This window comes from Schistocerca gregaria, chromosome 5 (assembly GCF_023897955.1).
Source record: "Schistocerca gregaria isolate iqSchGreg1 chromosome 5, iqSchGreg1.2, whole genome shotgun sequence".
Taxonomy (NCBI): Eukaryota; Metazoa; Arthropoda; class Insecta; order Orthoptera; family Acrididae; genus Schistocerca; species Schistocerca gregaria.
The window spans coordinates 238115811-238136991 of record NC_064924.1 but is presented as its reverse complement, the minus strand read 5'-3'; the positions used below and the strand labels follow the sequence as shown (position 1 = coordinate 238136991).

General features: G+C 40.2%; 1 protein-coding gene across 2 annotated transcripts in view; it reads right to left on the bottom strand.

The window, feature by feature from the left end:
- The window catches only part of LOC126272588 (meckelin), a 221861-nt gene that overhangs the window by 126191 nt on the left and 74489 nt on the right, over positions 1–21181 (bottom strand). For both annotated transcript variants that reach the window (XM_049975514.1, XM_049975513.1), the window contains exon 7: positions 2357–2519. In XM_049975514.1, the coding sequence (XP_049831471.1) occupies positions 2357–2519 (163 nt within the window). The remainder of the gene's footprint in view (positions 1–2356; positions 2520–21181) is intronic.

The following is a 21181-nucleotide window of genomic DNA, read 5'->3' as shown; positions in this document are numbered from 1 at the left end:
GTAAATGTGAGTTAATACAAGCGGCAAATCATGGAATTGACATGTACAATGTGGTGAAATGATAAGTAGCTGTGGCCAATTCAATGGTGGCACTAACTGCTTGCACTAGGAATTCCTTAGAATAGGTTGTGCAAAGAAGTATCACATTATCTACTAGGGTTGCTGTTACATGGCAGGCAATGTCATCTCAATACTATCATTCCCCTGATATAAAGGTAGCTCTACTGCCTCATTGCACTGCATTTGTAAACAGAAAAGAGACCGAAAAATTTAGAAGTGTAGTTAATGAGTTCCTCCCCTCAGCATGCACATAATTTGTGACCAGGGGTTTCCTACAGTTGCCTCATCCCAGTCCGCTTTCCCCATTTATATTTAACCCTCAAAGTGGGCGCACAGATTTTCATAACATGAGTGGATGTACAAAGATCTGAAGAATGGCTGTCTTTATGTTATCAAGATAAACATGTATGAGCAAAATCACAGTTTAATCTTAGTAATTTAACCAACAAGAAAATAAGCTTACATTATGCAATCTAAATCACTATTTAACCAAGCAATAATAAAATAAATTTTCATTGTATCACTTTGTTACCATGTACAAGTTTTACCCCATGGTAATGATCCACTTGGAGCATAAAACAGCACAATTGCATCAGTTCCCAGTGAAATACTAATTCGATTAATAATTATCTCACAGACAACAGCATCATTGTAGGATTGTGCTGCTAGCTCGGAATCTGGGGCATTTTTTTTGCACAGACTAAATTTTTTCTCACCTAGCTCACTATTTCTTTTATATTACTGCTGCACACTTGGACATATGACAACACAGCTTATCACTATGTTAGCTACAGCAATAATGAAGGAATATGTACAGGCTCACAATTGAAAAACAACAATGGAATAGAACAGAACAATGTTACTTGAGATTGGCACACTTAATACATAGGCACATCCACTCAAGGGTTAAAAATTCACTTTTGAAGTCAACTGAACACTGTAACATATGGTGAAATACTATTTAATAGGCCTCTTTCACATCTACATGCATGTGATTACTCTGTTACTCCAATAAAGTGCCTAGCAGAGGTTCAAGGCACCACCTTCAAGTTGTCTCTCTACCGTTCCACTCTCGAATGGTGCGCAGGAAAAAGGAGCAATTAAATTTTTCTGTGCGAGTCCTGATTTATTTTATCGTGATGATCATTTCTCCGTATGCAGGTGGGTGCCAACAGAATGTTTTCACAATTGGAGAAGAAAACTGGTGATTGAAATTTCATAAGAAGATCTCACCGCAATGGAAAACGCCTTTGTTTTAATGACTGCCACTCAAACTCACTTATCATGTCTGTGGCACAATGTCCTCTATTTCATGATAATAAAAAATGAGCAGCTCTTCTTTGAACTTTTTCGATGTCATTCGTGAGTCCCACCTGAGGTGGATTCCACACCGCACAGCAATACTCCAGAATAGGGCGGACAAGCGTGGTTTAAGCAATCTCTTTAGCAGACCTGTTGCACCTTCTAAGTGTTCTCCCAATGAATTTCAGTCTTTTTTGCTCTACCCATGACATTATCTATGTGGTCATTCCAATTTAGGTTATTTGTAATTGTAATCCCCAAGAATTTAGTTGAATTTATAGCCTTCAGATTTGTGTGAATTATTGCATAATCAAAATTTATCAGATTTCTTTTAGTACTCACGTGAATAACTTCACACTTTTCTTTATTCAGGATCAATCGCCACTTTTTGCACCATACAGATATCTTACCTAAATCATTTTACAAATTGTTTTGATCATCTGATGACTTTACAAGAAGGTAAATCACAGCATCATCTGCAAACAATCTAAGACGGCTACTAAGATTTTCTCCTATATTGTTAATATATGTCAGAAACAACAGAGGGCCTATAACACTTCCTTAGGGAAAGCTTGATATCACTTCTGTTTTACTTGATGACTTTCCATATATTACTACTAACTGTGACCTTTCTGACAGGAAATCCCGAATCCAGTCACACAACGGAGGCGATATCCCATAGGCATGCGATTTGGTTAGAAGACGCTTGTGAGGAACGGTGTCGAAAGCCTTCAGGAAATCTAAAAATTTGGAATCAATCTGACATCCTCTGTCAATACCACTCATTACTTCACTAATATAAAGAGATAGTTTTGTTTCAAGAGAATGATATTTTCTGAATCCATGCTGACTATGTGTCAATAAATCATTTTCTTTGAGATAAGGCTAGTAAATATCTCCCTTTATCCTTATTGATACTGAATGTAATAAGAACATTTCTGTATAAGTTACTTGTACAATCAAATTTTACACACAATAAGATATCCACATTTACCTCCACACTATGTGCAAACCTATTATCCATTTCATATTCAATCATGAAGGATACAGACACTTTGATATCTTTTTTTATCTCCTCTTCCGTTATTTCCCCATAGTCAATTACAAGCAAAGGAGGATATATGCGGCCTCCTCCTTCAGAACCCTGCAGCTTCACTCTGAAAAAAAGAGAAATTCATATTAGACCCAGTTTTAATGACAGGATTTGATTTCTAGTCTCATCTAAATCCTTTCTTTACGGAAGACAATAATTTTCCAAGAGTAAATATGGTTTTTATTTTTTCCTCTTCCTTGTGATAGGCCATGGCATTTCCGCTTAAAAGGAAAGAGAAAGTTAATGCAGATCTACAGCAAATATATGAACTTTACTACTACCTTACAGCAGGAAGAGGCAGATAAAAGTTGAACTGCGAGAGAACACAAAGAGGAATAAAGAATGAACACAAAAATATTGATAAGTGAAAGAACAAAGAATGGAATGGCAAAACGTAAACTACGTTCTACAAGGCTACTAACTTAAACTCTCTTCATCTTGTAAATAAAACAGTTTACTATGTCATCATTTGTTTCTTCTGTCACTACATGTTTCGATGGTTCACATTATCAATTTCAGATGGAGAATTGTATTGTTACATTTCTGGCATTAGTGTAGAGCACAGACATCTTTTCAAGCAGCAGATAAAGTGCAAAGAAGGTTATGTTTTGTCTTCTGAAGGTAAGTAGAATCAAACAGATGCTACACACTGCTAGTCATTGCATGTGCTCTTCATTGTGTATTATTATTTTTACAGTGTTATTGAAACTAGCTTTTACACACACACACACACACACACACACACACACACACACACACACACACACACACACACACACACACACATTATGAGTCCCATACATACAAAATTTGATTGAAATTGCTCCAGACATTCTCAGCCTCCCCCTCTACCCATGGGAGGTAGGTAGTTCTAATCCTCTCAGAAACCTTTGCAGGCAAGCATATGACTCACCAAAGTTCCATTGCAATCAGACGAATGTTACAGGAATGCATGGGAGACAAACAAACAAAAATTCAAGTCCAGGTTGAAACATCAACAATATTATGAAAAGGATAGCTCGCTACTCACCATACAGATGACACATTGTGTCACAGACAGGCACAAGGAGAAGACTGTTATGCAATGAGCTTTCAACCAAAGCCTTCTTCAGATAAAGAGACATGCGCACACTCAAACAAGCAGGCACACCTCACGCACGCATGACTGTTATCTCCAGCTGCTGTGGTCAGGATCCCTGAATGGTATTTTTACCACAGTGGCCGAAGATAGTGCCATGTGTGCATGAGGTGTGCCTCTCAGAGTGACTATGTACACTTTCCTTTTCTGATGAAGCCATTGGTCAAAAGCTCAATGTGTAACAATCACTTTGTTGCACCTGCCTGCAACTCACTGTGTCATCTTTATGGTGAGTTGCGCTCTATCCTTTCTATAGTACAGCTTAAAAACACCAATGAATCAAAAAAATTATGACCACCTGCTTAACAGCTTTGTTTGTCGTCTTTGGAAAGGAATACATCACTGATTCTGCATCTCAGGCATCCGACAGTTGTTAGGAGGTTTTTGGAAGTATATCACATTAGATATCTATGCACAGGTCATATAATTCACATAAATAACACGCCACTGATTTGCGTATGTGGTGATGATACCCGATAGTGACCTAGGTGGGCTCCACAGGCTTTACATCAGGTGAATTTGGTAGTGAAGACATCAAAATAACTTCACTATAAAGCTCCTTAAAACAATGTAACACGATTCTGGCCCTGAGACACAGACAACTATACTGCTGAAAGATGGCATCACCATCAGGGAAGCCTGAAGGAATGCAGGTGGTTCACTCCTGTCAGCATATCCTCTATTATTACCACAGGTCTGATGCAAGTGCAGGAGAATGTCTCCCATGGCATAATACTGTTCCCACCAGCCTGTACCTGTGGCATGCTGCACATTTCACACTGCCATTCACCTTGATGATGGCTTTTATGGAGTCAACTACTGACCTAGTGTAGCACAACCATGATTCACCCGAAGAGCCAACACATTTCCATTTATCGACATTCAAAGCCTGATTGTCCCATGCCCACTGCAATCGTACATGAAGGGGTGGTCTGCTGTTCAGCTCCATGCTCAACAACGTAGGAGGACCACTGTGCTTCAAAACATTTGTGCATTGACTGGCAAGGTGCTCTTTTGGCAGAGTACCACAGGTCCCCATCTATCCTACTTTACCTAGCAGACAAGTCTCTGATCACCACATTTTGTGAAGAGTTGTGGAAGTCCAACTATTTAACGCCTAATGGTGGTTTCACTGTCCTTCTACCACTCCGCTGATGCTCCCGACAGCAGCACGTGAGCACTCGACAAGCTTTGCCATTTTCAAGACATTCGTTCACAAACTCTGTGTATTAGTAATTTTTCTTTGGCGAAAGTTGCTTTTCTTAATAGATATACACATTTGCAGCCCATATCTTTGCTAGGGTGATCCCCCATACGTGTCTGCTGCACTTACATACTTTTGTTACCGTGTCACACTCCCACAACACCACCAAGTGGCAACCAGTGTTGCGGTGGGTAGTGGTCATAATGTTGTGGCTGATCAGTGAGTACTTAACGAATAAGTAATGAGTGCAAGCCACGCAAAGCACAGTATGCAGTGTGCGGAGCATGGCCAAGTGTAAAGACCCAAACTGGCAGTCATGTGAGTTGGATCTATATTCCAGACCCAAACTGGCAGTCGTGTGAGTTGCATCTATATTCCGAATTTTTCAGAGTAAATTAATTAAGACTTGGAGTTAATGATTTCATGTTGTTCTTTTGATATTTACTTATGTTGTCTACATAGAATACTCATATTTAAACTTCATACTTTATCATTTTTAAATGTTTTCTGTTTTTTATTTTATTTACTTAGCAGCCCCCCAACATGATAATGCTTGGATCAAAATGTTATCTTTAAGGGGATATACATATTATTTTTTACATTTTTGTTGGGATTTTTAAAAAATTTTAATTAAGTTTTATTTCATGGGTTTTAAACTTGATATTTTACTAAAAGAAACATTATGACCCACATCCTATCTCTACAAACACACAAATACCTACTGGCACAAAATACAAAATTGTAATGTGAGATTTTTTCAGTTATGCTGTTTACATGTTTCTTTTCTTTAATCACACATATATATTCATTGACTATGTTTTAGTATATATTTAGCTAATTTAGATAACACAAGCAATATGCAATGGCAATAGGAAGGAAGGAAGATTGTGTTTAATGTGCCATCGACTTTGAGGTTAGAGAAGGAGCACAAGCTTGGATGGTGTCCTGGATGGGGAAGAATATCAGCTGTGTCCTTTCAAAGGACCCTTCCCAGCATTTGCCTCAAGTGGTTTAGGGAAATCGCAGAAAACCTAAATCTGGATGATTGAACTTCAATTTGAACCATCATCCTCCCAAATGCAAGTGCAGTGTGCGAACCACTGTGGCAGTGCAATAATGGTAAATCAGATCGGAGTACAGTGGATAGCCATTGTGCTCTCTTGCAATAGGCTGCTTAACCTATTGGGGCAAAAACATTTGATTTAATACTGAATTGTAGACCTCAAAAAGAACTACAAAAAGTCTGTGAGAACATATGTTTATCTTTTACAGTTGAGTCACTATCTCTCTTTTTCTGCTTTGTAGGTGCTGAAACAGACGACTTCAAGAAACAAAAAATCATCACTGTTGGTCAAGTGTAAAAGATAAACATATATTCTCATGGACTTTTATTTAGATGTTTTTGAGCTCTACGATATGGTACTATGTAACTTTATATAGCTATTACATATTACATAGCGTATATCAAGAAAGTGTACTGGCGGAGAACATTTTTACATAATTTAGCTCATGAAATGTAAATGAATAAACAGATGTTCATGGAACACAGCCAAGAACCATCCCAATTAAACCAGCTTTCACGTGAAATAAATTGCATTTAAATCAGACCTTACATTTGGGAGCCATAATGCCACAGATGGTACACAGATACATGCACTACACTTAAAACACCCCTTAATAGTTCCTTTGTTGATTAGGAGAGACAGATAAGCTGGGGATGGTTGAAAAGGGAGGCTAGGTCACTCAGAACCCAGGATGACATTGATATATATCTTCTGAGAGCTGAGCCGAGACATCAAGCCATATATATTAGTAACTCTCTCAAAGAATATAAAAAGGTAATGATCACAAACTCAATAATTATCAATTCCATGTATGCACTCACTTATAGCAACTACTGTATATAATTCACAGTTAGTGGATTGTCCAATGCTATTTAAAGTTAAATAAGGGCACAAAAATTCAGTCGTTATAGCATGAAAAGAAAATCCCTGTGGTTTATTGGGAGGTCGTTCCAAGGCGTGGCAGGCAGCGAAAGACAGCCCCAGAGGTTGAGCCAGATGCAGAGAATGTGCTTCCTGCTGCCGTTGGATAAGCAGCTGCCAGCAGCAAGTCGTATACTCCTAGCTCACTTATTTGTTACATAGCTTAATTCTTAATTTCTTTGCGTGTTTTTGGGTACTTGCATTGTTTAATTCATAAATTTCAGGCATATTATAGTATTTCAGAATTGTAGCATCGCACTTTAGTACCTGAATAGTGTAAATTCGCGTAGTCGTTTGTCTTCTGTTTTTGTTTTGAATGGCCAGTGTCGGTTGGTCACAGCCAGTGTGCTTCCTGCCGCCGTTGGATAAGAAACTGCCAGCAGCAAGTCGTATACTCCTAGCTCACTTATTTCTTACATAGTTTCGTATAGGAGGTGTAATTTTGAGTTTTAGTTACAGAAATCCAAAATTCAGTCAGATTGTAGCGCAGCCGTTAGGCATTTGTACACGTTAGTTCATACATTCTTTGTGTGTTTGCCAGATGGCACGGACTCGTGTTTCAGTAACTGTTGTTCAACAGCGATTAGAATGGACAGGGACTGTGATTGCTGTGTTCGGATGAGGGCTGAGTTGGCATCCCTTCGCTCACAGCTGCAGGCGGCGCTAACTTCAGTCGTGCAGCTTGAGGCTGTTGCCAATGGGCACCACTGTGGGAAGCCGGACTTGGGTATCACGGGGATGTCAACCTCGTCCCGTCTGTCCCCAGATCGGTCTGCAGCTGTGGTTGCCCCAGTTGCTGCCCACAGTGGGGCTGAGCCCTAACCTGTGGTTGATTGGGAGGTCGTTCCATGGCGTGGCAGGCAGCGAAAGACGTCCCCGGAGGCAGATCAGAAAGCCTCCCCGGTGCGTCTGACAAACAGGTTTGAGATGCTGTCTCTGGCTGAGCCAGATGCAGCAGCCTGCTCTGTTTCAGAGGATGATTCTCAGCCTTCAAGGTCCAGGCAATCGCAGAGGGTGGGCTTATTGGTAGTTGGGAGCTACAATGTCAGGCACATAATGGGGCCCCTTAGGGATATGGCGGCTAAGGAGGGGAAGAAATCCAGTGTGCACTCTGTGTGCATTCCGGGTGGAGTCATTCCTGATGTGGAAAGGGTCCTTCCAGATGCCATGAAGAGCGCAGGGTGCAGCCAGCTGCAGGTGGTGGCACATGTCGGCACTAATGACGTGTGTCGCTTTGGATCTGAGGAAATTCTCTCTGGATTCCAGCAGCTAACTGATTAGGTGAAGGCTGCTGGTCTTGCTTACGAGATGAAGATGGAGCTCACCATCTGCAGCATCATTGACAGAAGCGACTGCTGACCTTTGGTGCAGAGCCAGGTGGAGGGTCTGAATCAGAGGCTCAGACGGTCTTGTGACCGTGTTGGCTGCAGATTCCTTGACTTGCGCCATAGGGTGGTGGGGTTTCTGGTTCCGCCGAATAGGTCAGGAGTTCACTACACTCAGCTGGTGGCTACACGGGTAGCGGAGGCTGTGTGGTGTGGACTGGGCGGTTTTTTAGGTTAGAAGGCCTCGGGAAAGTACGGGGTGGGCTGCAATCTCAAAGGATGCATGGCAAATACAGGACGTGCTTGGATCAAGGAATAGTCGGAATTGTAGTTGTAAATTGTTGTAGTTGTGTTGGGTAAGTCCCTGAGTTTCAAGCACTAATAGAAAGCACAGAAGCTGAAATTGTTATAGGTACAGAAAGCTGGCTAAAGCCTGAAATAAGTTATGCGGAAATTTTTACAAAGTCTCAGACGGTGTTCAGCAAAGATACATTAGGCAGAATTGGTGGTGAAGTGCTTGTGTCTGTCAGTAGTGGTTTATCTTGTAGTGAAGTCGAAGTAGATACTCCGTGCGAATTGGTATGGGTGGAGGTTATACTTAACAGCCGAACTGAGTTGTTAATTGGCTCCTACTACCGACCCCCAGACTCCGATGATATAGTTGCTGAACAGTTCAGAGAAAATTTGAGTCTCGTAACAAATAAATACCCCACTCATACGGTTATAGTTGGTGGGGACTTCAACTTTCCCTCGTTATGTTGGCAAAAATATTTGTTCAAAACCGGTGGTAGGCAGAAAACATCTTCCGAGACTGTCCTGAATACTTTCTCCGAAAATTATTCCGAGCAGTTACTCCACGAACCCACGCGAATTGTAAATGGTTGAAAAAACACACTTGGCCTCTTAGCCACAAACAATCCAGAGCTAATAGAGAGCATCATGACTGATATAGGTATTAGTGATCACAAGGTCGTTATAGTTAGGCTCAATACCGTTTCTTCCAAACGCACCAGAAACAAACGCAAAATAAGGTTATTTAAAAAAAGTAGATAAAGTGTCACTAGAAGCCTTCCTAAGAGACAATCTCCATTCCTTCCGAACTGACTATGCAAATGTAAACGAGATGTGGCTCAAATTCAAAGATATAGTAGCAACAGCAATTGAGAGAGTCATACCTCATAAATTGGTAAGAGATGGAACTGATCCGCCATGGTACACAAAACAGGTTCGAACGCTGTTGCACAGGCAACGGAAAAAGCATGCAAAGTTCAGAAGAACGCGAAATCTCGAAGATTGGCTAAAATTTACAGACGCGCAAAATTTGGCACGGACTTCAATGCGAGATGCCTTTAATAGGTTCCTCAACGAAACATTGTCTCGAAACTTGGTAGAAAATCCGAAGAAATTCTGGTCATATGTAAAGTACACAAGCGGCGAGACACAGTCAATACCGTCGCTGCGCAGTGCCAATGGTACTGTTACTGACGACTGTGCCGCTAAAGCGGAGTTATTGAACGCAGTTTTTCGAAATTCCTTCACCAGGGAAGACAAATGGAATATTCCAGAATCTGAAACACGAACAGCTGCTAGCGTGAGTTTTTTTAGAAGTAGATACCTTAGGGGTTGCGAAGCAACTCAAATCGCTTGATATGGCCAAGTCTTCAGGTCCAGATTGTATACTGATTAGGTTCCTTTCAGATTACGCTGATACAATAGCTCCCTTACTTAGCAATCATATACAACCGCTCGCTCACCGATAGATCTGTACCTGCAGATTGGATAATTGCGCAGGTCACGCCAGTGTTTAAGAAGGGTAGTAGGAGTAATCCATTGAACTACAGACCTATATCATTATGTTGGTTTGCAGTAGGGTTTTGGAGCATATACTGTATTAAAACACTATGAATCACCTCAAAGGGAATGATCTATTGGTACGTAATCAGCATGGTTTCAGAAAACATCGTTCTTGTGCAACACAGCTAGCTCTTTATTCGCACAAAGTGATGGCCGCTATCGACAGGGGATCTCAAGTTGATTCCGTATTTCTAGATTTACGGAAAGCTTTTGACACCGTTCCTCACAAGCGACTTCTAATCAAGCTGCGGGCCTATGGGGTATCATCTCAGTTGTGCGACTGGATTCGCGATTTCCTGTCAAGAAGGTTGCAGTTCATAGTAATAGACGGCAAATCATAGAGTAAAACTGAAAAATATCAGGTGTTCCCCAGGGAAGTGTCCTGGGACCTCTGCTGTTCCTGACCTATATAAATGTCCTGGGTGACAATCTGAGCAGTTCTCTTAGGTTGTTCACAGATGATGCTGTAAATACCATCTAGTAAGATCATCCAAAGACCAGTATCAGTTGTAAAACGATTTAGAAAAGATTGCTCTATGGTGTGGCAGGTGGCAGTTGACGCTAAATGACGAAAAGTGTGAGGTGATCCACATGAGTTCCAAAAGAAATCCATTGGAATTTGATTACTCGATAAATAGTACAATTCTCAAGGCTGTCAATTCAACTAAGTACCTGGGTGTAAAAATTACGAACAACTTCAGTTGGAAAGTCCACATAGATAATATTGTGGGGAGGCGAGCCAAAGGTTGCGTTTCATTGGCAGGACACTTAGAAGATGCAATAAGTCCACTAAAGAGACAGCTTACACTACACTCGTTTGTCCTCTGTTAGAAAATTGCTGCGCGGTTTGGGATCCTTACCAGGTGGGATCGACGGAGGACATCGAAAGGGTGGAAAAAAGGGCAGCTCGTTTTGTATTATCACATAATAGGGGAGAGAGTGTGGCAGATATGATACGCAAGTTGGGATGGAAGTCATTAAAGCAAAGATATTTTTCGTCGCGGCGAGATCTATTTACGAAATTTCAGTCACCAACTTTCTCTTCCGAATGCGAAAATATTTTGTTGAGCCCAACCTACATATGTAGGAATAATCATCAAAATAAAATAAGAGAAATTAGAGCTCGAACAGAAAGGTTTAGGTGTTCGTTTTTCCCGCATGCTGTTCGGGAGTGGAATGGGAGGGAGATAGTATGATTGTGGTTCGATGAACCCTCTGCCAAGCACTTAAATGTGAATTGCAGAGTAATCATGTTGTGTAGATGTAGATGGAATATCCTGTGTGCCTTCTTGAGTTAAGAAATCGGAGTGATGTGTGTTGGGTGTGCTATTAAGAGCCATGTATATAGGGCCTTGAAAATGTAGATCTATTTCTGGTGAAATTTGCATTTATTTTTGGTGAAATTAGCATCTGTTTCTGGAAAAAATTAGAATCTATTTTCTTATTGTAAATGATTAGATGTATGAGGGTCACTCCAAAAGAAATGCACACTATTTTTTTTTAATCCATCTTTTATTCTACATGTTTGAAAGTTTTACAGTGTGTAGATACATCCTTTAGAACAATATTTTCATTTCTCCACATAATTTCCATCCCTCTCAACTGCCTTACGCCATCTTGGAACCAGTGCCTGAATACACGCATGGTAAAATTCTGGACCAATCTGTTGGAGCCACTGTTTGGCAGCGTGCACAAGGGAGTCATTATCGTCAAACCCTGTTTCACGAAGAGAGCCTTTCAGTTTCCCAAAGAGATGATAGTCACGTGGAGCCAGGTCAGGGCTGTAAGGTGGGTGTTTCAGTGTTGTCCATCCAAGTTTTGTGATCACTCCCATGGTTTTTTGACTGACATGTGGCCGTGCATTGTCGTGAAACAGCAAAACATCCTGCTATTGCCTATGTGGTCGAACATGACTTAGTCGAGCTTGAAGTTTATGGTGGTTCCACTTGGCATGTCTGGAGTGTATGCAGAACGAGGCCTGCCGCTGCGAGGACAATCCTCAATATTGCCGTGCCCGCTTTCATCACGTAATCTGCTTGCCCACCAACTGAACTGTGATCGACAGCAGCACTCCATACACCTTTTCCAACCTCTTGTGAGTGTTTCTCACTGTCCCATTTTCACACCATAGGAATTTTATGACAGCACGTTGCTTCTGACAACGTCAAGTGTGGCAGCCATCTTGAAGACATGCTGTGATGGCGCCACTCACATGAACAGGTTGAACTAAGTTTGAAAACAAGTGGGAAGGATGTATCTACCACCATAAAACTTTCACACATGCAGAATGAAAACTGTATTTTTACAAAAATAGTGTGCATTTCTTTTGGAGTGACCCTCGTACATATTTAAAATATATAAAAGGCTCAGCTGTTAAGTGATTCAGTTGCTGATGCTCTAGAGGAAACATCTTACTTAGGTACACCGGGTTTTCTTGGCTATAGTGGCGCATTCAGATTCATAAGAATAACAAATCGCCTTTTCAACATAATGAATTCAAGAAGCAAGATCCAAAACAGTTGGAAGAAATCTATAAATGCTGGAGACTAAGAAGCAGTGAACAACTTCATCACTGAAGTGAGTCAATACCTGCTTACTCTAAAACTGAAAGCCACTGGTGAGCTAGTCATTAAAACAGAAGAACTGGGTTTGTTGGATTCTTCGTTTGTATCACAAGTTTATGTCATCTGTATGATACATGAATACAAAGTGAGGGTTGTACACCTGTGTTTAAATTTTTGCTGATGCACAAATGTTTGCATGGCCATTTGGAAATTATGTTTGGTATAATAGGGTTCTGTGGAGGTTGGAATAATAATCCAACTGGCAGGCACTTCATGTCAGCTTATAAAAAAGTCCTGGTAAAACATGAGCTGAGAGAATCTCAGAAAGAGAACTGTACTAGACTTGAACATTTGCTAATCCTTACTGTTGCAAGCACCTTCACATCTGTGGAGTGTATCAATTTAACAACAAATAGTAAATGTCTGCTTTCAGCCAAGAGTGATCATATTGTTACCCATAACCATGGCTACATCCTGAGCAGTGACAGTCAGTCTGATCTATCTGTTTGTGTTGCTGTATACCTAGCTGATTTTGTACTCAAATATTTGGAGCATAAAGTTAAGTGTGAAACCTGTGTCACTGCTCTTTGTGGTGCATCTCCCTGATACAGAGAAAGAGCCTTGGTGCTCTTATTATAGCTGCAGATGATGTAGCTGAAGTCGGTATAAGTGCAGCATAAGTTTTCCATTATAGCAATAAGGGTGGCAAATGTAGTTGTCTGAAAAATACTACTGATTTCATGGTAAAAGAAGTTTTGGGTGTGTGCATAAACAAGCCATTATTCCTGAACTTGAGTGCTCATGTGAAAGACCAACTGCCTCTGGACAATCATCTGGATTTACTTCTAATAGCCATTGCTAAAAGATTCTTACAATTGAGAATAGCCCATGGGACAAAAATGCAAAATGATTTTGCCCACAAGGACAAAATTAGATGTAAATACACCAAACTAATTATTTTTCAAGGTGAGTAACACACATTATTAGAAGACTAATTGGGTTGTAAATGCTTGCATTGTTACTAAGTTGCTGCTTGGTCAGGACTGTCAGGAAAGAGAGGTACTTCAGTTAAAATGTCACTTTTTAAATCAAACTGATACATTATTCTAGAAATAAGTTCATTTCATTGAGTCCTTTAGGTATGTTAGTGCAGCATGGGAACTATATTCAACATTCCTAGAACATAAGTTAATTTATGTAAAAGTAAAGCTTTGTAGATTTATTCTCCTTCTGTTTGTCTGCTACTTTCTTCGACCACCTCCTCCTTCCTCCTTCCAACTTTCCTGTCTCTTCCTCTCCAGTCCCCCCTCCCCTTACTGCGAATTTCATACATAAAATGACACACATTCCTTGTTATGTCATGTTCATCATTTTAATTAGCTACAGTTTTGGCATGTGTAGTGAAGGACAACAAGAAAATGATGCATGATTAGCACCTTTATTTTAAAATTTTTAATGCCACTAGACTGAATAAATACAACTGACATACTGTAGGAAGTTGTGTGATGCACGTGGCTTAACATCATTCAATATTTCTCACTGTATAATATTAATTTCAGTCAGTCGTTCATGCAGATTTTCAGAGCCACTTGTTGCTTATATTAAAATTTGTCAATACAACATCATTTCTTTCAGACTGTTACAGTTCTGAAATACACCAAGAAGTGTAATTTATGTGCACCATCTATGTGTCCTGTATACAATTTTTTCTGTGTGCTATCTTATTTTAATCGTTTGCGTATCATAGTTTCTAATGTGGGATTTGGGGAGTAGCCCATCATTAGAGTTAGTGAGTGTGGGGAACTGACTGCAAACCACACTTGGGCTGGGAGTGTACCAGCCCACACTTGTTAGTGCACCACACAAGGTAGCAAGATGTTCATTACACTGCACACACAGGTCTGGAGTTATTTTCATGGTAATTTCCAATGTTGTCAGGAAAAGCAACTAAATGTCATGAATACACACAGGACTGTCCTTAATAACTAAAATTTCATTACTGGCTGGTTGGCCTATTTCATCTAAGAGTTTCTCCAATGCCCACATACTATGAAACTGTACCAAAAACACCCTCTTTTGAAAAATTTTATTCACTTAAACAGATTGTATGTGATGCTACATAACTGAACCTCAGTAGAAACTCACCATTACAGTACAGCAATGATGATTCATTTATTTCTTCAAACTTTCTTTATTCCCTTTCCTGTCTCACATTTTTTTGCCTTTGCTCTCTGCTATTGGTGGAACATTTCTTCATACTCTTGCCAAGTAGTTTGTACTTATGAGGACAATCCTTTCTCTTTGTGATCTCATGTATTTAATCTTCTCCTATTGATGGAGTTATTATCAAGTGCACTTCCAGTCAATTTAAAGAAAAAAAGCTTGTTTACTTTGCTTTTGGCCCTATTTTTCCCCCATTGCTGCATTTTATTCAATTTATTGAACTGCAGTTGTATCTCATTGTATTGCCACTGACATTTGGATTAACTTATATCGCTTTTTGTTGTCAATAATGGAAATGGTTAGAATTCACATTAAACTGCAAATCTTATACTTGGCTAAAGCAGTCTACTCAACCAACAAGCTATCTGTCCGCATGAATGGAGACTGGCAAACTGTGGCCAAGAAACATGAGGACCACTCTGTTGCTGAGCATGCTGCCAAACATGATATCCTTCATTTCAATGACTACTTCACAGCCTTTGCCACACGGATACTCCCCACCAACACCAGCTTTTCTGAATTGCACAGGTGGGAACTTTCCCTGCAATATATCCTACTTTCTCCTCATCCACCTGGCCTCAACCTTCGTTAGTCATTGTCTTTTCCCATCCAGCCCCTTCTCTGTTCTCTTTCCAGCACTACACAGCCCTCATTCCACCATCGTTTGCAGTCTTTTCCCTTCTCTCCTTTTCCGCTACCCCCCACCCCCGTTTTTATCCAATCCACCTCTTCTCTGCCCTCTGTCCAACCTCCTGACTGCACATAGCTGCTCTACCATCTCTCCACCTCGTCCCTGCATGCTCCCTAGCAGCACATCACTATCACCACCCCTACCTTACAATCCCTTCCCCTCCCTGCTCCAGCCTCCTCCTCACCCCCACCCAGTTGCCATTCGTGTCATGCACTAGTGCTGCTGCTTACAATCCCTTCCCCTCCCTGCTCCAGCCTCCTCCTCACCCCCACCCAGTTGCCATTCGCGTCATGCACTAGTGCTGCTGCTTGCTGAGACTGCATCCATCTGTGTGTGAGTTGTGTTTTCTTGAGTGTGTATGCGTGTGTCTGTCATCTATTTTTGACGAAGGCCTTACTGTCCGAAAGCTTTTTTTTGTGACAGTCTTTTATTGTGCCTATCTGCAATTCAGTATCTCTGCTATATGGTAAGTAGCAACTTTCCTTTTCGTAATAGAGTGAGACCTTCACTTGATTTCATATAGTAATGCACTGTTTTGGCAGTCCAATTTGCTGTTTCACTGTCAAAGAGCACATTCAAAATGTACACTGGTTTTGGCATAGATCATGTGATATCATTTTTCAAAACTGCACAAGTTCTATGGACTGCATTTCAGTATTTAGATGACTGAACAGCATAATAGTCACTGCCAGAAAACTGTCACATGTTATGAAGAGTCAACAGCTTGGCACATCTATGTTCTTCTCATTCCGTTCACTTAAATTGTGGATATTACTATTTTTGTCGAATGCATCTTGATTTCTCTTCACATACATGAGACAGTTGAAGACATATTGTCATCACTCCTAGACGTAGGAAGATGGGTTTGCAGTAGTCCAGTTTTATCACGTGCTTCAGTTTTCTCAAAAAGTGGATGATCGCAACACTCTACAACACATGTGCTGGTATTGTCTCTGCAAGTTTCAGAAAGTCCAAGTATATGCCAGCAGACACAGTACACATCCTATACATATCCCATCGCAAAGCTGGTAAGATCTTACTGTTTTTAATTATTTCATTTTTTTAATTCCCTCAATTTTCTCTTTATGAACTGTGTCATTTCTTATAGCAGCTGCAGGGTTTGTATTCAGATCGGGGATTCCACCTTAGTGTTTTTACACAATGCCACTAAAATAATTGTGAAAATTATGTGGACTACAAAAGCTTATGGGAAAGGTGGGTTTCTGTCTGTGTTCACTGATCAGATCCCACATTGCCTTGCACAGGCCGTGAGCTAAAAGAAACTTTAACTGCTCTTCTTTTTGGCTTCTTATACATCTTTACGATAAAATCTTTTAGTCTGTAAATATTTGCTAGCCAACATTTCCTTTGCCCTGGGATCTGTTACTGTTGTGAAATCAACATGCAATGGCAGTAAAATACATCTTAATTTTTTCAGTTCACCAGTAAACCATGTTTCTTCATTTGCTATGTTTGGAAATGAATAGATTGAAGGATGAGAAGGAAAAATAATAGGGTAATATCGACTGGGTGAAAGGAATGAAAGAGGAGCTCACCTGGTACAATTTTGCACAGAACGGAATTTAATCATCATTAACTTGTGGTTTAAGAATGATAAAAAGGTTGTGTACACGGAAGAGACACAGAAACACCGAGAGGTTTCAGACTGATTAGATAACGGTAAGATAAGAGATTTTGGAATCGAATTTCAAACTGTAAAACATTTCCAGGGGCAGATGCGGATTCTGACTGCAATTTATTTGTTATGAACTGTAGATTACAACTAAACTTATATAAAAACCAGAAAGCGGTATAAGAGTTAAAAGGCATGAAAGGAAAGCAGTAGTTGTCTTATCATATCCCTTTTTTGACCTTAAAGTATTCCTTGTTGTTCTCCTGTATCAACTATTGTTTTAATCCTGCCCTTAGATTTAGGATTTGCAGATGCAACGGAATACTGACTACACCTACATTTTGTTTGGTGCTTTATAGTTCACTTATGTATGACAAACTCATGATAAGTTTGTATTCTGGAATATGCAAATTTAACAAACGAATTAGATATTATTTAGAATTATCTGAAAGTTTTATGAAGGTGGAAAAAAGAGCTGTGAAGAAAATGTGTGTTTTTCATTTTAGTGGGAATGCTTAATTGTACCTTATGTCACACAATTCTCATACAATGTGTTTCTGGACTACAAAGCACCATTTCACTGCCGTCATTGTGAAACTCTGTTTTTGTAGTGATATGGTTTGAAAGTTCATATAATGTGAACAGATACAGCTAATGGACTAAAAATAATCAGCTGTTTCAGCATAACAAATGAAATTTTGCATCAACTAATTGTTACCATTATGATTATGAGTATTCCACCACAAAGGTATTTTGTATCCAGGTACATACCGGTAATCAGATATGCATGTCAAGTCAGTGGCTGTAAGTAGAGAGAGCAAGTTTAACATTTTTCATAAAAATTTGTCAGGTTCTTCTGACTAAAAAGCACTATTTCAGTGCTGACATTCTGAATGTCATTTATTTTGGTAGTGAAATGATTGGAAAAATCCAGGTACAGTGAGCTACTACTGCCATAATGTATGCCATCCTTAAAGACTGCAATTTCACATCAAAAAATTAAGTTTCTTCTTTCTGATTATGTGGGTTTTTTGACAAAAGTATGTTGTATCTAAGTACATACGTGACTAAGTACAGATGTGACTGTCGGTTCAGTGGCTTTAAGTACAGAGAGCAAGTTTAAGCTACTACTGCCATGACGAAGGCCATGCGTAAAGAATGAAATTTTGCATCAAAGAATTAAGGTGCCAACTTTCTGATTATGTGGCTTTCTCGATGAAAGTATTTTGTATCCAAGTACGGCAAGTATCATACAGGGTTTTTATGGAGAAAAGCTTGTTCTGATCAACTTAAGATGGTGAACTACTGTGGCCCCTGGTCCCAGCCAATTCCTATACTCAGCATAGGTAGCACCATCTCCCTTTATTTTAACCTCCTTGGTTAGCATAGGCATATGTCAGTTAAGTTCTGGGAACTCCTTGAGAAGTTCTACGTATGGCAATTTGCCTGTGATACAAAAGTACAGTAGTACCAGTGACACAATGTAATCATCCATGGCGGGTTTAACTGGTAGTAGTGTCAAGGAGACAGTGATGTCGGAGGTCTGGTAAAAGTCTATAAAACAACAAGAAATTGGCCCTGAGAATGGGGTGTTCCACATCTGCCACTATGAACTATCACTCAGACTTACACCACAGACCTAGATCGAGGTACAATGTCACCAAACCGTAAGTTTGAACTGAAGATCCACTGGTGACAAAAAGGTGGCAGTTATCACGGTTGCAGTGTGGCAGACAAGTAGCTGGATACACCAGTATCTCTGCTCCCGTCTATGAAAAACTGCTGCTTTGTGTATCGCTCTTCGACAAATAAGTGACAGCTGCTTTTGGGAGCACCATCATCACTGATTCCCCACTGCATTTCCCATCTCATATAGGCAGTTGAATTTTTGTGCGTCCAAACAAAACTTCTTATGGTACCATCAGATTTTGGCTGCTGATGTTGATCGACTTTATCCCCTCGCTGAGCGATGGCACTGTGTAGACGAGGGTGTGACATTTGCGAAGCAGTGACTTGTGCCACAAGATCGACAATTTGAGTGTTGTGTTGTTGTTGTTGTGGTCTTCAGTCCTGAGACTGGTTTGATGCAGCTCTCCATGCTACTCTATCCTGTGCAAGCTTCTTCATCTCCCAGTACCTACTGCAACCTACATCCTTCTGAATCTGCTTAGTGTACTCATCTCTCGGTCTCCCTCTACGATTTTTACCCTCCACACTGCCCTCCAATGCTAAATTTGTGATCCCTTGATGCCTCAAAACATGTCCTACCAACCGATCCCTTCTTCTAGTCAAGTTGTGCCACAAACTTCTCTTCTCCCCAATCCTATTCAATACCTCCTCATTAGTTACGTGATCTATCCACCTTATCTTCAGTATTCTTCTGTAGCACCACATTTCGAAAGCTTCTATTCTCTTCTTGTCCAAACTAGTTATCGTCCATGTTTCACTTCCATACATGGCTACACTCCAAACAAATATTTTCAGAAATGACTTCCTGACACTTAAATCTATATTCGATGTTAACAAATTTCTCTTCTTCAGAAACGCTTTCCTTGCCATTGCCAGTCTACATTTTATATCCTCTCTACTTCGACCGTCATCAGTTATTTTACTTCCTAAATAGCAAAACTCCTTTACTACTTTAAGTGTCTCATTTCCTAATCTAATTCCCTCAGCATCACCCGATTTAATTGGACTACATTCCATTATCCTCGTTTTGCTTTTGTTGATGTTCATCTTATATCCTCCTTTCAAGACACTGTCCATTCCGTTCAACTGCTCTTCCAAGTCCTTTGCCGTCTCTGACAGAATTACGATGTCATCGGCGAACCTCAAAGTTTTTATTTCTTCTCCATTGACTTTAATACCTACTCCAAATTTTTCTTTTGTTTCCTTTACTGCTTGCTCAATATACAGATTCAATAACATCGGGGAGAGGCTACAACCCTGTCTCACTCCTTTCCCAACCACTGCTTCCCTTTCATGCTCCTCGACTCTTATGACTGCCATCTGGTTTCAGTACAAATTGTAAATAGCCTTTCGCTCCCTGTATTTTACCCCTGCCACCTTTAGAATTTGAAAAAGAGTATTCCAGTCAACATTGTCAAAAGCTTTCTTTAAGTCTACAAATGCTAGAAACGTAGGTTTCCCTTTTCTTAATCTTTCTTCTAAGATAAGTCGTAAGGTCAGTATTGCCTCACGTGTTCCAACATTTCGACGGAATCCAAACTGATCCTCCCCGAGGTCCGCATCTACCAGTTTTTCCATTCGTCTGTAAAGAATTCGCGTTAGTATTTTGCAGCTGTGACTTATTAAACTTATTGTTCGGTAATTTTCACATCTGTCAGCACCTGCTTTCTTTGGGATTGGAATTATTATATTCTTCTTGAAGTCTGAGGGTATTTCGCCAGTCTCATACATCTTGCTCACCAGCTCGTAGAGTTTTGTCATGACTGGCTCTCCCAAGGCCGTCAGTAGTTCTAATGGAATGTTGTCTACTCCGGGGGCCTTGTTTCGACTCAGGTCTTTCAGTGCTCTGTCAAACTCTTCACGCAGTATCGTATCACCCATTTCGTCTTCATCTACATCCTCTTCCATTTCCATAATATTGTCCTCAAGTACATCACCCTTGTATAAACCTTCTATATACTCCTTCCACCTTTCTGCCTTCCCTTCTTTGCTTAGAACTGGGTTGCCATCTGAGCTCTTGATATTCATACACGTGGTTCTCTTCTCTCCAAAGGTCTCTTTAATTTTCCTGTAGGCAGTATCTATCTTACCCCTAGTGAGATAAGCCTCTACATCCTTACATTTGTCCTCTAGCCATCCCTGTTTAGCCATTTTGCACTTCCTGTCGATCTCATTTTTGAGACGTTTGTATTCCTTTTTGCCTGCTTCATTTACTGCATTTTTATATTTTCTCCTTTCATCAATTAAATTCAATATTTCTTCTGTTACCCAAGGATTTCTAGCAGCCCTCGTCTTTTTACCTACTTTATCCTCTGCTGCCTTCACTACTTCATCCCTCAGAGCTACCCATTCTTCTTCTACTGTATTTCTTTCCCCTATTCCTGTCAATTGTTCCCTTATGCTCTCCCTGAAACTCTGTA